Below are 18,179 nucleotides of genomic sequence, written 5' to 3'. Positions count from 1 at the left end.
CATCTCCTTCAGGCATCATCATCCTCATCATCAGCAGCAGCACTCGCACACACATATGCATAAATATGTATAAAAGAGCACAAATTATATTTACAAAACACACACATACACACATTGTGCATGCAATGCATCCACCCCCATGCCCACTCAGCTAATAATGCAAAAATCCTTCACTTATTAAAAAAAAAAAGGCACACAAATGACTTCTGCACACACACACAGATACACACAGACACACATACACACACACACCAACACCCATCCCTCCACACTCAAAACCTGTAAACATTCTCTCAGATATGCAGGAGGAAAGACATTACTTACCATCTTCTGCCTGGAGTCGGAACAGAATGAGCTCCCCGGCACATGCACACAAGAACACACACATACACACACACACACACACACACACACACACACACACACACACACGCACACTCACTTTACACACTCACTAACTGGGAGAGGGTGAGCTAGGAGGGGTGAGTGAGAGAGTAAGAGAGTGAGATAAGAAGGAAAGGCTGGAGTTAGAAGGACGCACAAGAGAGCGAAAGAGCAGCGAGGAAATGCAACAGCCAAAGATACAATAAGGAGGAGGAGAACGAAGAGGAGGAGGAGGAGGGTATATCTGCACATACTGTGCTGTGCTGCGCTAAATCATACACGCATGACTGAGGTCTGTGTGCGCGCGTGTCCGTGTGAGTATGTGTGCATGCATTTCCCATGAGCGCATCCGTTAGCACATGAGGGAAATGCGGATGTGACTCTTTCCGCATCCCAACCCTCACTTTTTCTTGCTGCTTTTCTCCTCACTCTGCCTCTCTTTCTGTCGTTTTCATACTGATTTGAGATGATTGAGTCGTGGTGGGAGAAAGCCCGGGCTGGGGCTGATATGAGGTGAGCTATTGGACTTGCCCTCGGGAATGGACAGATGGATACAGATAGACAAACAAACAGACAGAGAGACAGAATGTGCAGCATGGGCCTACAGCTAGCCAAACTATCCTCCGTTTCCTCTGTGTGTGTTTTATCTTCGTTTTCATTTATATCCATCTCCCCTTCCTCACCTCCCACACTCTTTCCGTCCCTTGTCCACTCTAACATTCATTAGCTCTCTGTCCCTTTCTCTCTCTTTCTCGCCCTCCCACTCTCTGTTCTTTCTCTCCTTCTCTCTTCCTTTCTCACTCACTCCATCTCATAAATCCTCCACACCTCCAGCAGGCCATAAGACGAGGAATCACTTTTATGAGCCTTGCTGCACTGGAGGAGGACAATAACACATATCTAGTACTAGTGCTTCCACACACGCACGCCAACAGACACACAAGTGGTCAATACTGTCAGGTAAAACCAAACGTGAATAATTTCAGCACCAACACAAAGGCACAGAACAAGTCTTATATATCGTTTCAACAGGGAAATAAACCTTTAAGGAATGACAACAAGTTGTAAAACAGTGGTGGATCCTCGCACTGTGCCAGGCCTCCATGTCCTCACTTGAATGGACCAACAAAACCATCCGGTCACACACTCACTCACTGCAGGGCACGTAAAGTAAACACAGTTCAATGTCATAGAATAAAAGAGAAAAGATGGAGTGTAAAAAATGTGCGTCTATGGTACTTTTAAAAAGTACTTTGGTCCACCACAAACCACAAAACACTCAAAACAGTCTTTGAAGGGGATGATGCTCACCTTAAAGTTTAAGTAGAATTTAAGACATATGTCTGTACGTATGAGCAGTATATGGTGATGTTACAACTACAGCAGTTTTGAAGCAAGTCATGTTAAGATCGACCTTACAGAAGATGATGTGGAAGCCATAACACTCAAGTGCACATACACTGACAATGGACTTTTCAGTGAAGACATCTTGTGTCTAGTGACTTTTAAAGGAAAAATATAAGCATATTCCTAGATTTTGGATTTCTCGAAGGAGAAGTACATATAATTTAAAATGTTTTTTTTATGCATAATATAGTCATTTTTCCAATTACTATACTAGAATATATAATGTAGCCCTGTTGTATAACTCCTATAAATTCAATGGCTTACTTTGGTTTTGCTTTTACTTCATTGGTGGTAGTTTGGTTATTTGTTCTTACAGAATGTGGTGATGGGGTGGTTGTTTCGACTGATAAATGGATTTACCTAATGTTATATGATGATGTGATGGCCTTAGTGCAGTTAGCGGGCTGTCTAAATCCAAAATCTCCCATAGGTGATCAAATGGTTTGAGATCTGATGACTGCAAAGGCCATAGCATATGATTCATAATCATCAAGTCATTCAGAGACCCCTCCTGCTCTGTGCAGAGGCATCTGTTTATGCAGGTTTTCCTTAAATATGTCACCCATCTAAATATAACTAAGCTATACTTTGTTTATATAGTAACAATTAAAAGTTTGGACACACCTTCCCAATTCACTTGAATGAGAAAGTATGCCCAAACTTTTAACTAGAACTGAATGTGAAGGGCAAAACAACTAAAAATCCAACAAAAAACAAGTATTGATGGTATGTGTCTACACACACACACTGTAGTGACATTCAAAAATGTGCCAAAGGGAAGAGTAGTGGGACAAGAGTTCCTGTATATGCTGTCCCAAACAAACAAACATACATAAACACACACACACACAAATCCCCAGCAGAGGTCCTTGACACGGCAAGATAACAGACCCATGCACCCAGCGGATATTAACGCTGCCACTCCAGCAGAACATACCCCGCCTCATCCTCACAGCTCAAAACAGGGCCAAGGGGACAGGGGGGGGACACGACACAAACACACACACACACACACACACACACACACTTTCTTCTGCATCTAAACAGATACAGTATGGACAGTATGGAGTCATGTCTCTTGTACTGCTCTGGGTTACTGGAAGAGAAGCTGCTATACAGGCTGCAGATCAATGATCTGTCACACTACAGCTGGCTGATTTGATATTGGAACGGTGCTTACACATACAGCCAAGACATAAATCATTCATCTCCCTCTGTCTGATCAGTTCACTGTGTCAATGATCCTCTGTCACTACTCATTTGCAAGTGATGATTCTATGATACGTGTACGGACCAGGCCTAGGCCAAACAGCATGTGCAAAATTTTTATGCTTGTTTCACACACCATGACTATCACATTTGTTTTGACTGCTGTCAGAATTCTGCAAAGCACCGCTTATCAAGACTGTTCAACAGCCAGGATTGTTCTTGTGAGTCTGTATGAATGTTGAAAGAACAAGCACTGCTTCTTGTAATTAAGCATTGTGAACGTAGATGAAACAAATACAGAATAGAATCAACGTAAACATAACTGAAATCATGTGAGTGTACCCATGCTATACTTTAAACAACGGGTGAGTAAGGTTCACAGCATTAATATTATTAGTCGATTTGATTAGACAGCAACTATTTTGATAATCAATTGTGTAAGTCAAGCAAAATGGCAAAAAATAGCTTATTCCAGCATCTAAAACATGAATATGTTCTGGTTTACTTTGTTTTATTGAAAATTGAACACCTTCAAGTTTTGGACTGTTGGTTTGATAAAATAAGCAATTTGAAAACATCCCTTTCGGCTCTGGCAACTTGTGTATTTCATATTTTTTTTGTATTTTATGGACTCAAATAGTCATTTGTCACTTAGAATAATTGACAATGAAAATAATCACCTGTTGCAGCCCTAATTCTGATGATGTCAGATAAGTCAGCATGCTAAATTTACTACAATAACAGTCTAAATTTACAAGTAAACAACACTGTTTTATGTAGAAAACAGCCCTGCTCATACTGAAAGCAGGTTAAAAAATCTCTCACTTATTTGCCAACAGTACATATTACAGGTTTGGTACACATGAGTAAATATTTATGCGTGAGCTTGCCTGTTTGTGCACATGTGCGCATATTAACATGCTCTTGTTTTGGCTTGTGGCTGTGACCAGAATGGCAATACATCCACGGTGAAGGTCATGGACGTGGCGTGGGCTGAATTGCACTACTGTACAGTGACTCCTTTCCTACATTCCAGCGGAGAAGGACGAGCTAATTTCCATAAGCCTTGGCCTCGGCTCCAAAGCCATACATCAAACCATTAATCAAGAACCTGCTACAGGACCAGTGAGGCAGTGTCCTCTAGGCAGTCAGCACCCGAAAGAGTTTGTGCAAAGGTACCATGAGAGAGTGAGAGCATTGTATAATTTAATCAAAATAAATGCCAGTATCAGTCAAGTTGATGGGATGTTGGAACAGTATACAATAAACAGAGCATATATAATGTTTGCACTTCCAGATGCATAAAGGTAGAAGACTGAAAAGAGAGAGTAGATGAAAGGGCAGCAGACAGGCTTAAAAAACATTATAATTTATTATTTCTATTTTATTTTAAATTCACATTAAAAATAAGGCAAAACTTTATTTGACTATTGGCTAATTGTCAAATGCAAAAGGAAGATATTCAATTAGTGAAACCAGATTGTCTGAAAGAAATACTAATAACCAAAAAATTATTTTAATTTTGTTGTACTTTCTCAACCCAGATAAATTGCTGTTATCATAAATAGCAGGGCTTATGGGAGTCTTTAACATCAGGAAAATAATATCATAACATCTGTAAAAACTCTCGCAGAAATGTAAGTTCCACTTGTATGATCTGTTCATTCAACACAAACTGACATTCAACGCAAAACTGACACAACTCATCAGTAAATTAGAGTCTGTACGAGCAGCAAATGAGTTACAGTCTCCCCCAAGTAACTTTGAGCTACCATCGTTGGCATTCTGACTTGGGCAATTTGACTTGGGCCTGTCTGATAAATGATTTGAATAATCAAATTTGAAAGTTGCATTCCAGTATTTGTCAACATGGGTGTCATTCTTACACTGTTGTCCATGGGGGAATGACAGATTTACATGCCTGAATAAGTAAAAAAAACAAACGGAAAAAAGTATACAGAATTTTGTGAAACAGATTTTTTTCTTTGTATTAATCATCTTCTGATGGTTTGAGATAATTCCCTCAAATTTTTCTTGGAACTCCTCTCAACCCCCAGGTTAGAAACCACTGCCATAGTAAGATTATTCAATAGTTAATGGACATTTATAGCGCTAACCAGACAATAAACCTGGCTCAGACACTGAATATCGACAACTTTTCACACAATCATGGAGTATCAATTTTGGACTATTCATATAAAGTGCCACCAGAAATTACTTTTAAAACTCATTTGCTGATCCTGTAATATTCATCTATAGTATAAACCGACAACACATGCTAGAGAATTAATGAAAATGCCATAAACTTTATATCTAAATACCATCTCTACTGGGAAAACAGAAAGCGTTTTTTGGTTGTTATGTCCAAGCATACCAGGGAACATAAAAAAATTCAAACCAAAATTTCTCAAGAGAGAATAAGAACAAGAGACACAACCCCAACACACACACACACACACACACACACTCAACCATCCTCTGAGTCAAAGCCCCATCTCCCATATGCTTCATTAATCCAAACTCACCATTACATAACTGTACTAAATGCTCACAAGAGTGGAAGGGTACAACTACCCTCCCTGTATCTTGTGCATGTGTGTGTGTATGTGTTTGTCGGTGTGTGTGCTTTATTGTGTGTGTGCACAAGTAAGAGACAATGTGACAGAGAAAGAAAATTGGGTTACATGAATGGTTGTAGAGATGCTCAGTTTGTAATCCTTTTGTATCTGCTTGCATTTTGTCGGCTGTGAGCTGTGTGTGTGGTGCATATCAGAGTGAGACGGACACTTTCTCCCTTAAGGATGGTTTTGTTTGTCCACATTTACTGTATATGTCTGTGTGTGTGTGTGTGTGTGTATTCCCAGTTGTTGCTTTGCAGACAGACAGGTTTGGACATCCGTTATGCATCTGGAGGCACACACACAGGCTTTATGCTTACAGTAATAGCAACATACTACTGAACTCCTTTGACACATACATGTACAAACGCAACATTTACGCGTCTGCTTTTGTGCAAAATACACAATCAACAGACTTCTTTCACATTTAATTGCTCTGCTACTTTTGTTTAAACACATGCCATCCACCTGAAAACACACACACACACACACACACACACACATACAGTCTCATAACTTGATAAATGCTTCTTGAGCTGAAAGTGCTGATACACAACCCGTGTGTGTATTTATGCATGTTTCTATTTGGCAGATGAACATTTCCCTGCTTGTGCTTTGCTCTGTGAGCCGTGGTGTCGGGCCTGCTTGTATGGGAACCGCAGCAACAGCTCTGGCGGTGACAAGATTAAGACCTACTCCATACCTTCTCCTCTGAAAGCCACCACGCAGCGCTGCCAACAAGACCCAGCTAACAAACTAACACAGTCGACAGTGGCACATGAAATGCATCAGTGAACAGAGCCATTCTGGCTCTGGCTCCGGGGACATTGTGTACATACTGTCGGCAGCCGCTTGCAACGTGGGAATTTCAAAGAACATATGGCAGCTTGTCGCTGGGAAACAGCCTGTGTCACCATCTACACAAGCTAAGAGCTATACCTAGAAAAGCCATTAACTGTCTGTTATCTGCCACGCACAAAGACACACATGTCCAGACACGCACGTCATACACAAACGCTGACTAATGTGGTTGGCATGTGATCGTGACAGGCTAGCGATGCTCAAACTGGGTCACTGACAAGGGGAGGCTTCATTGGAGAGACAGGTGTGTGTGTGTATTTGTATGTTGGACTAATGAAGTGGGGGGTGATTGGAGAGAACTACCTCATTGCATCAGTAGAGCCAGTGGCAGCACTGGGACAACAGCAGCAGCATTAAAGCTCCCTACTGTCCAATTATTTACAGTTCCACACTCTGTAGCTCAGCTGAGGTCAAAAACACCTTGGTTAAGTCTAAGGCTTTCTAACCATGATGAGCTGCATGAGCTGTGCTCACTGCAAGGTGGGGCACAGAGCTTGGTGCATAGGTAAAGTGTGGTAAGGGTTTATATAAACTATTTGGGCTAGGTTCTTTAGCAGCGAAGCTAATAACAAACAATAATAACAAGGGACACTAGTAAACATCATTTATGAATCATGAATGAGCACAAAAGAAGTTGTAGGACATTGTTGGGATGGGGAGAAACCTGACCTGAAGGAAGTTTTTTCCTCCTGTCTGTCTATCATGGGTCACTCTCAATTCATGTCACATACAGCTGTCATCTAATTGGCTGTACATTAAAAGGTCAACGACAAACAAGGTCAAAAATGGAACTGAATGAACTCTGGACACAGTGCTGAGGTATAAAATCTGAGCAGCATGCTAAACCCAAAGTGCTGCAGGGAGGTTTCCAGTCATCGCTCTCTTTCTGGGAAAACAATGTCTCATGTCTGCACAGAGTGATTCTGTGATTTTTTTATTTTTTGGGACAAATCAAAAACATGTCTAGTTTTATTTTGGGGACCAATTTGGGTTAAAACCATGTGAAATATCAGCACCGGTTCTAAGGAGAAATAATATTTCTATTATAAAACACTGTGGTGTGTTAATTTTCTACAATACTCAAGAAAAACCAGCATCAGTAAAGAAAGAGACAAAGTCACAAAATCTTGCGGACTGAGGTGTCCAGGATCACAGAAAAAAGGGACTCAGGACCAGACTGGTACAGAAGAGATAATGTTATTATGTCTTTTATTAATAGTATTCCGTACTCGCTATGCCAGCTTGTTCTTTGTTCACATCTAGTCGAACTATATATTTAAATATCAACATTACCACCAGACTTTTAACATTTGTTGCCGGGGTTCACCATCTCTCTACTGCTGACCTCTCACCGCTCTAAAAAAAACCCCAAACACTCCTGAGCACAGAGAGAGAGAGAGAGAGAGAGAGAGAGAGAGAGAGAGAGAGAGATCTCCTTTGGCTGCCTCGTCTGTCGCATGACCCGCCTATGCACCCAGCCCTCCACTAACATCCCATCCCTCTGTTCCCATGGCAACCCCATCATCTATTCCCATGGCACCTGCCTGCTGTCCAGGAGACACATGGAGACGCGACACTGACAGATGAGGTGAAAGAGAGAGAGAGAGAGAGAGAGAGAAAGCGAGACAGAGAGAGAGAGAGAGTTGATGCCATTTGGCATTTTAAAAACCTGCAGGAGAGATCAGTTAAAACATAGGAGGATACTTGGACATTTCATATTACAATTAGTTGGGTTTTTTTGCATCAAGATTAATTATGTGAGTCAGTTTAACAGAAACAAGTTAGCACTGCAGACAGCGCTAAGAGTGACGACAAAGCAATTTTGGGGAAAAAGAGGGACAAGGATCCACAAAATATTTAAGTATCCCATTGAAGTGAGGACACACAGAGCTCACTGTGGGTGTATGTCTGAAACTTTGCAATGTGCTGGATTAAACCTGGGGAATAACACTGTAGGCATACGCATCCAAGCATAAGAAACACAACCTGCTGTCTCCGTAAACACACACACACACACACAGCAACAACAGGGGTTTTACACATTAAAACACATTTTACATACAAACAAACACAAAACACACACTTTGCGATATTGAGACACTGAAAGAAAGCACCAGTCAGGACAATGTGTGTGTGTGTGTGCGTGTGTGTGTGTTTGTGTGTGTGTGTGTGTGTGTGTGTGTGTGTGTGTGTGTGTGTGTGCGTGTGTGTCGGTGTGTGTGAGCATGTAGAGATGTAGTGGTCAGAAAATGTATCTTAGATGGAGTTTACTCAGTTGTCAGGGTGACGGTTTAATTGACATACAAGTTGACTCAGTATCTGTTAGGATTTCATCTTTCCTTTTGCACTTGAAGGACTTCTAGTCTCTGTTGGCTTAAAAGTCTTTGATGAAGACTGTGTAATACAGTTGAAATCTCTGGAGCAGGCTAGTAAGAAGACCTTGAGTTGGGACTTTTACATCACACTACTTTTTCCAAGGTTCAGAGTAGATTTTGATGCATAACTTTTAAGTCAACATAGGTGAGAAGTTCTAAGTCAGCATGTCAACAGTTCCATGTCCATGACAACTGATCAAACTCTAGCCACCGATGAAGACCATGTGATACTGTTGAAAGATCAGGAAAAAGACCTAGTTTTTTTAGAGATTAGATTATTTTATCAAACAATGGAACTTCAATTTTAATACCTAGATATCACGTGAAGTGACATCTGTAAACTAATCTAATATGTCTAAGTCTGGTTTTCTCTGGATCTGTTGTTTAGCAGTTTGTACCTCATTCTTCAGAAAAAAACTCCACAGTTTGAGTGAAAAAAATCTTCTCTCTAGATTTATCTTGCACCTTGATTGGAAACCACTGATTTATGATAACAGTTAAAGCTAGTGCTGAGGTTCAGCGGTTAGCTAAAAAATTAACGTCAATAAAAAGTCCTCACAAGGATATAAGTACAACAGTGAAGAATCTGTGTTTATGTCAATGCATGTATGCGTGCGTGTACTTACTTTGGGTGTGGGACAGGAAGCGGTAGAGAGGCGGGATGTGGCCTGGGCGCGGGGCGACTCCGAGGGCGTGGTGCTGAGAGAGGCCGTATCCCTGGGCAACACCTGCACACCCCGCGAAATAATGGAGTCTGGGATCTGAGATCACACGCACACACACACACAAGCGTATGCAGACACGCATATAAACGCCATACGCAACATATGCAGGCACGCACACACATACTGATAGTGATGATCCAGGAGGACACATATATACAGTATCACTACAAACCTATTTACTGTACAGACATACACACACACGCACACACACACACTGGCCCAGAGGACAAATATTCCAACATCTCAGATACGTCGTTGTATGTCAAACTAATACACTCACAGGGTTGATGCAGATGAACAGCAGATGACTTCTAAAATATGACATGAGGACATGACGGCGACAAATAATGTTGAGATATCGGGGTGGCGGAGTCTTACCAACATCCATCTGTGACTGGACAATGAGGTGGGATGTTACCCTGACAACAGGGAGCCATAAAGCAGGGTCCAGGCTGCGGACAGGGCAGGATAGGATGATGGGTATGGAGAGATACTTGATGTTACATGTGACTGCACACACACACACACATGACACACAGACACACAAATGTATGCTGAGTCACAAACGTATGATACACAGAGATACATGACAAGGTTATGTTAAAGGATAGATTCACTCTCAAATCGAGGTGATGAGGATGATGATGATGATGTCTCTGTACTGACACAATAGAAGCAATAGAAATGTTTGACTGTGCACTTCCTGTTTTTAGCAAGGAGATCAATCATAGATTTTGAAGGTGTAAATGATTGCCCAGTTGGACTGTATCTAAGCCCAGCGGGAAGCAGCAACAGAGTAATTTTCATTCACATTTATAAATAAGCCGAGACATTTTTAGTCAGGTATGGGTTGAAAAACAGTAAATCTATAATTTACAGGTGTTACCTGTAGCATTCTTTAAACACTGATATGTTATGATCAAACTTATCATGAAACACTGGTGTCATGACAGTCTCCTGGAAGCCTGGATCAGTAGCAATTCTGCTAAAGCGCTTTGAATCGTAATTTCTTCAAAGACTGATGACATACTGTATCTAACAGAACTATGCTTCACATATTCATACATTAGCTAATTTCACTGTTATTATCATGCATCTACAGTACTTCCTGTTGCTATGTAACTTCTTCCTGTCTTCCTTTTGTTGTCTTTTTGTCCTCACTGCATCGCCTTTATACATTATGAAAAAACAGCACCTACTTCCAGTTTGATGTAGTAAAGTAGTCCAGCTTTCTCACAACTTACTGATACAGTAAATGCCAGTATAGAGGCATATATTATACATGCTGCAAGTCTTAATCTTTGTAAATAATTTTGGTGATGGCTCATTAATGTTAAATTGCTACATATAGCACCTTAAACATATTTGCATGAATGTAATGTGTGGACATGTAAAGATGACAAACAGCTTGAAATGGATGGAAACTGATCTAAGAAGACCCTCCCCTCTCCTCTTCTCTGTCCTGGTACCTTGGCGGCGATGGATGCGGCGGTGATGTGGGAGGAGGAGCTGTCCTCGGTGGACGCCACGCCGCTGTCCTTCTTCTCCTCGTCCTCCTCCTCGCACTGCACGCCCTTGTCTTCCGTCTGGCGGCGTGGCGAACTGTTGGGCGGCGGCGAGAGGGGCGGCGGTGGTGACGGCAGGTCCTCCAGTTCGTCTGCCGCCTCCTTTACCTTCACCACTGCGTCCCGCAGGAGGTCGATGGCGTGCGGCAGCGCTGGCAGGATGAACTGGAAGCATTCCTGGAAGACAGAAAGGGGAGTACAAGGGAGGAGAGAGCGTCAGTGACAGATGTCTTACAGTCTGCAAACAAGAAGAAGAAAAGGGTTATATGAGTTGTTCTGGAGGGCAGTTACAAATGTTACATTTTGTCCTTGGTGACTTGTTTCATTCAAAGTAGTTTACCATTTAACAAAAAAAGTAGAAAAGTAGAGTCGAACTGTGAGTAAACACTGTATTTCTGTTAAAAAGCGACAGAATGGTGAGTATGACATCACTACTGCTGTGGAAACGTATATTATCCTGAATTTATCTCAACGACAAGTAAACATGGAGGAAGAGATGAGATTACATTAACAGGACACAGAATTCACAGCTAAATAAAATGGAAGCAGATCATAAAACAAGGAAATATTAGGATTAAATGTTGTCCTCTAGTATAAGCTGGTTTTGGATAAAAGCCTGGCTCTCTACAGTACAGGTCAGGTATCTGAAAGTGCATGTGTCTCTGATGCCACCAGGAATACTGTCATCTGCTCGATTCTGTGCAACAACTGCTGTACGTGACCCTGGTTGGAGCAGTGAAATAAAAAAAAACACTCTAAGTGGGGGAAGAGAAAGGCAGAGATTTCCTCCTCTACCTCAGCAGATCACAGCGCCTCCCTCTGGCCACATTTGTACTAGCTTGTGTTCCTTCCTTCCTCCTTCCATCTCCGTTTTCCTCTCTGTGTGTCAGTGTGCCTGTGGGCTCCTCTGCTATGCTAAATGCTCCATTCTCCTTACTCCTGAGACAAGAGCTAATCTGTGAAATTATTTATCTTCCTGTGTATTTTAAGCATTGAAAAGATACATTATTAATCGGCCACACGCTTTACAGTATCTACGCTGGCTGGCGAACAGGGCTTTCGGAGCAACCTCTCCCACTCGACGTCTCGTTTTACAATCTGGATTAAATTATGATGACGTTAACCTTGATTTAAATTAAATCCAGTGGATCCACACACACACACACACACTAGGATGCATGCATGCCTGAAATAGCATCCTCCACCACTGTGCATGAAAAATACAAAAAGGAGACTAGAAGGACTCTGATCGGATTGCAGAGATGAAAGCATCTGAATAGGTTAATCTGAGTATTCGACCACAAGCCTGCTGCGTAGCCGCAAGGTAACCTTTCCACCCGGTACCCCCACCTTCCCTCACACACACACACACACACACACACACACACACACACACACACACACACACACACACACACACACACACACACACTCCACTCAAACCCCTCAGCACATAGTAGACTGTTTACGCCTCTTGCTGGTGTGTTTGAAGCCCACATCTGAGCATTTTTGGAAGACATGGAAAGGAGGTCCAGGTGGGTTGGGCTGAATTGGAGAGGGATTGGGCAAAAAAAAAAAAAAGGAGTGAGGATAGTGTCAAGAGCCTGGTGACATTCCTCCTTTCCCGTTTTGTTCTTTCATTGTGTGCTGGGGAAATTTTTAGGTACGTCAGGAGCGTTTTTTTTCACCCCCTTGTTCTTATCCTCTGTTTTGTCCTGGAGGAGAGTAACTGTCAAGAACACTAAAAAGCAGAATCCCTGGATATACTGCCAGCGGATGAGAAACACAAGCGAGAGAGAGGGATGAAGAGGAGGGGAGGGCACCGCTGTTCTGAAGGGGTGGTGGTGGTGGTCGTGAGGGGGACGGCTGCATGGGAGGACGGTGAGAGACTTACAGAAAGAGAGAGAGAGAGACATGGAGGATGAGATCTCAAGAGACTCAGAGAGACAGAGGTTTAGTGAGTGAGAGAGCTCGAAGAAACTACAAGAAAGTGAGACAGAGAGAAAAAGTGAAGAAGAAAGGAAGAGAAAAGAGAGAGAAACTGAAAAAGAGACAGTAAGATGGACAATAACAGACATTAGTCTTAGATCCAAAAGTTTTTAGCAAAGTGGAATGTTTTTATATTGACAATGTCCTCCTCCAGATTGGGTGTGTGTATGTTTGAGGGTTTATCACGACTGAACACAACTGAAAAAAAGTTAGGATATTATAACACCCACATTAGGATTTTTACCTCCCCTGCCCCCTGAAGAAAATCTCAAACAATGTTTGTTTTTGTTTATTACTCTTGTTAGCTAGCTGCAGCAGCAATAGGAACACAGCACACATAGATTGACAAGCTAATGAGCGATAACTCCCCAACCTGGGGGTCGTCACAAGATAAATCCAAAGTATTTACTGCACAAATATATGAGGTCACATTCTATACTTCTACTAAACTACATTATACAATAAAGTAATATAAGTAAATATATATAATAAGTAATTTTTTGTCGAATCATATTTTTTCCCTGGTAGCAAAGGTTTTGTGGACAGGTATCAGTCTGTGGCCCAGTGGTTGGGAACCACTGTCGAATATTATCATTGTGACGATAGAAACATGTCTTTAAAATAAAGGACTGTGATTTAGAGTGAATAGAGATGAGATATGGTGGGCAGTGATATACCCCACCGTACTATGCATTTACTTTTTGTCCCTAAATGGAGGATTTGTTCCCACAGTGTGTACAGTACATTGTCCACGTCACAGTATCATTAATACAAACATCTCTGTACATACAAGCACATACACACATAAACAGATAGAACAGACAAAGGGGTTAAGTTTTATGACACTGAAACAAGGACATGAATGCAATGCAAGGTCTAAATAAGTGATAAGTGATCAGATCTCAACAAGAATCAACAGGGTGAAGTTGCAATCAGTGTCGTGGCTTTTGCTGAAAGAATATCTGTCCCGCTAGACAGAAATGTCATTGCAGTGTGTAGAAATGTCATCACAGTGGGTATCAATGTCTTCCTCACAGGTAAATATCATCACTACGGGAGGAAGCTTCATCACCAAACATTATAATGTGTAGTGATGATGTCACCAAATGCCGTCAGTTGACCAACAGGCTTAATGAAATATCTGAACTGAAATATCATTCAAACACATATTCACACACTTCATCTCCTATTACCCTGTATCTTTTGTTAAAGGTGGAAACAATGAGCATGTTTTTATAAATTATGATGTCATTTTTTGGTCATGGAAACCCTTCTTAATGCTGAGCACATGAAGAATTTGCCAGCCAAAAACCATGTTACTATGTTAACCGGCAACTGTGAGTCGTCATTTGCTAAGGTTTCACTGCATATTAAACGTTTTTTTTTATGTGATTTCCTGTTTTTTTAATATTTAAAAACAAAATATAAAACATAATGTAAAATGTCACCTCAATTTAACACGCTGAAATAATATTAAAAAGCACAATAAATATAGAATGACATCCACCCCAGGGGGCCTTGGCATCCACTTTGGGAACCACTGGTCTACACTATTGCTTATTTTGAAAATTAGGGCTTAACTGATATACAGTAACATTTGGCTACTAACATTCTTGCTATCAAACTATTTTAAACACATTTAGTTTTGAATTTGAGCATTTTCTAAATGTACAAGGCTTCAGTGTTCCCTCCTAATATGTATTCATAAAATCATTTACACAGTCATGGAACACTAAAACAAAGTCATGACATTGTTAGATCAGTTTGGCAGGTTTCATCGGAGATTTTCTGGACCGCTAACTCTTGAGGCTGAAATCATATCCTCTGCTTCACCATTTTTAAAATAAAAAACTGAAATCTCATTACAACGTGGTCAAAAAGGCAAACAACAGGAACACTTATTATATATCCATGGTACAATTAGTACAAGGGCATGATTGAATTCATTAATATAGCGAACAGAATGTACAGATAGACTGTATTTATGTGCAGCGTGAATGAGGCCAAAGAGACTAAATGAGCAGCTAAAAGATGCACGGCCGACACTCTGACATAAGGGGCTGCGTCTGGCTGGCTCAGCTGGACTTCCCCGCTATCTTTATGACAGGAGATCATTATAATAAAAGCTTGCAATGGGCTGCTTGTGCCGTTAACTTTAACTGGGGGTTGATGAGGGAGACACTAATAAGGCAGCAGATGGGGGAGAGGTGGTGTAATTGATTAAAAGAAATACTAAAATCGATCAGGAGAAGCGGGCGTGCAACGAGACAGAGACAGATGTGCAGGTCAGCACAGCAGAGAGGGAGACAGATGGAGGGAGAGAAAGAGACAGCAGTGGGTGGACACAAATACACACACACACACACACACACATATATATACAGGTTTACATTAACATACGAACACATGCTCACACACACGTGAACAAACACATACATGAAAACACAAGCCCACACGTGTACTGTGTAGCTATGCCTTTGTACATATAGGAACATCAATTAATCAATTAAATGAATTCACACAGATACACACAGTGTCAAAGTCTACACCTTCAAATCCACACACATACTGCACACAACAGGTAAAGACTTTATGTAGACACATAGATCTAAGTGAAGATGACCTTTAGAAGTCATGCTACTAGCACAATGCTAAGCTAATAGCTAGCTAATACCTAGATGCAGCATCCAAGAAGGGGTCACTGGTTGCTGCTGTATGTATCCTACATTTTTTTGTTTGTATAGAGACAACCATTGTAGGTGCTGCCTTTTGCTATATTTTGTCTTGAAAGTGATATTTATATTGGAGGCTAAATCTGAAATTGATATTGAAAATGAATTTATTGGGATCTGAAATTGTCACTGTACCAAACAGATATTTCTTTTGTTTACAATCACAAAAAAATGTCCTAATCATCACATAATCACACTGGTCAGGTGAATCAGTTTCCACTTAAAGGATAAGTTCACAATGTTTCAAGCTTGTCCTAGAACAACAGTCAGGTGTCCAAATGAACACTGACACGTTTTTCTTGCTGTAATCATTCCTCCTGTTCATACTGGCTATTAAGAGATGCCTTCATAACGCACTTACAATGTCAGTGATGGGGGCCAAAATCCACAGCCCTCCCTCTGTGCAAAAATGTATTTAAAATTTTATTTGAAGATAATATTAGGCTTCAGCTGTCCAAATGAGTCAAATCAAGTCAATATCTTTCAAGGTTAGTCTTTTAGTGCCAAATTACGTCAGTTTTTTTTTCTAAAATGACTGTAAATGTGGAAGATATCCACTTTATTTGATTAAGTCAGACGGCTGAAGCCAAATATTATCTTCAAATAAACTTTTAGATACATTTTTGCTCAAAACGAGGACTGTGGATTTTTGTCTTCCATCACTTACATTGTAAACCGATTTGGAGGAGATCTTCTAATGGTCAGTATGAGCAGGAGGAATGATTACAGTGAGCTAAATCTTTTTCAATGTTCATATGGGCACCTGACTGCTGCTTTGAAAAATTGTGATCCTGTCCTTTACGTTTGCACTGCAGCAACTAAACTAAACCTACTGTAACCCTAACATCCACAGATGGAAGCTGAGCTGGTACAATACATTTGTTTGCAACTCTTGAAACGTCCTACTGTACCTGGGAGCCTTTCTTGCTTCCTGGTAAGTTAATGATGAGTGTCTTCCCTCGGATACCACACACAGGTCTGTAACACGCAAACAGAGAGGCAAGTTTGAATTAATACAGAGGCAGAAGGTGCAGAACGAGTGCGACAAGTCAGTGTGTGTTTTGGTTGTGTCGTGTGAGCGTGTGTGTCTGACCTGGATAGCATGCCTAGTGGTGTGACGTTGAGGGATCCCATCAGCATTGCCAGAGACATCCCTGGAGCCTCGCGCTCTATCACCTCCTTAGTGGCCTGGAGAGGAGAGAGGGGGAGGGAGTAGGGAGTAGGGAGTGGGTGGGTGGGGGGGGTCATTAGTGTGATCATAGTTTAACTAACCGTGTGTTCACCTAAAGTATCTTAGGAGTGGTTTAATCAACTGTTGGAGCATTTACTCCTTAAGTTCATTTTATATGGGAAGGTGAGAGCCATGTCATTTCAACTAAAAATGTTGGTTTTGCTTCCTCCTCCAAGAAAACTATCGTGCTGCTCATTACAGATGAGAATGTAATCAAATTGAAACAACAGAGATTCAAACAAAGAGATGAATGTTGGCATTTGATGCACAGCAGTGTAAAAGCTAGCCTAACAACTGCACACGGAAAAATCCATTATGAGTAAAGTTACAAGGACTGGAATCTGCCCTATGTTACCTAAAACTCCAACCTGACTGTCTAATAATTTAGCTTTTTGTTGACAAACTCTGGTTCGCTTGCAAAAAGGCAATAAAATACACTTTTCAAATATTATTTATATAAAAGAAAACCAACAGGAGGGCTGTTTTCCCAGAAGATATTTCTCAAGCAGATGGGAGCAAATGAGACAGTTACATGAGATTTCAGATCGCCATATGTGATACCATGTGCAATGAAATGACAGCAATTTACAGTAGGAACTAAAATGAAATAAAGGTACTAAATGTGACACTTACATTGTAAAAATCAGCATAGCAAAGTGAGTTACATTAAGGAACAAAAGTAAAAATGTTCTGAATATTATATCGTTGCCTGTACATGCAGAGCAAATAAATTTAAAGTTGCATAGAGAAAAAAACACAAACATACAAGGCATTTAGTTAAAATAATTCATTTCAACATGGACTTTTAAAGTAGCTGGATACTGATTCATTTCTCCACCTTCACTTTCACCTTAACTTGCATTTGACCAGTTGCCATCTTGTCAGAAGGACAACATTCATGCTTTTAGCCAAAGCTCTAACCCGACAAAAACATTTGGTCAAGTGCTATGTAAGCAAAATCCCAGATGTCATGTAGATGACCGGGAAATGCTGATGATAGCCCACACTTCTCCAACAACCTCCTGAATGCACGTCTTGAATCAAAACATCAGGACTGCCCTTCAAATATTGATTTACAATCTC

General features: G+C 41.0%; 1 protein-coding gene across 5 annotated transcripts in view; it reads right to left on the bottom strand.

Moving 5' to 3' along the window:
* The window catches only part of gphnb (gephyrin b), a 95,255-nt gene that overhangs the window by 31,590 nt on the left and 45,486 nt on the right, over positions 1-18,179 (bottom strand). For all 5 annotated transcript variants that reach the window (XM_044377445.1, XM_044377447.1, XM_044377446.1 and 2 more), the window contains exons 5-8: positions 16,959-17,053; positions 16,777-16,843; positions 11,049-11,321; positions 9,481-9,615 (exon numbers count right to left, since the gene is read on the bottom strand). In XM_044377445.1, coding sequence (XP_044233380.1) covers positions 9,481-9,615; positions 11,049-11,321; positions 16,777-16,843; positions 16,959-17,053 — 570 coding nt within the window. The remainder of the gene's footprint in view (positions 1-9,480; positions 9,616-11,048; positions 11,322-16,776; positions 16,844-16,958; positions 17,054-18,179) is intronic.

Source organism: Thunnus albacares, chromosome 16 (genome assembly GCF_914725855.1).
Source record: "Thunnus albacares chromosome 16, fThuAlb1.1, whole genome shotgun sequence".
Classification (NCBI taxonomy): domain Eukaryota; kingdom Metazoa; phylum Chordata; class Actinopteri; order Scombriformes; family Scombridae; genus Thunnus; species Thunnus albacares.
Note: the sequence above shows the minus strand (reverse complement) of the source record. Positions and strands in the feature narration are given on the sequence as shown.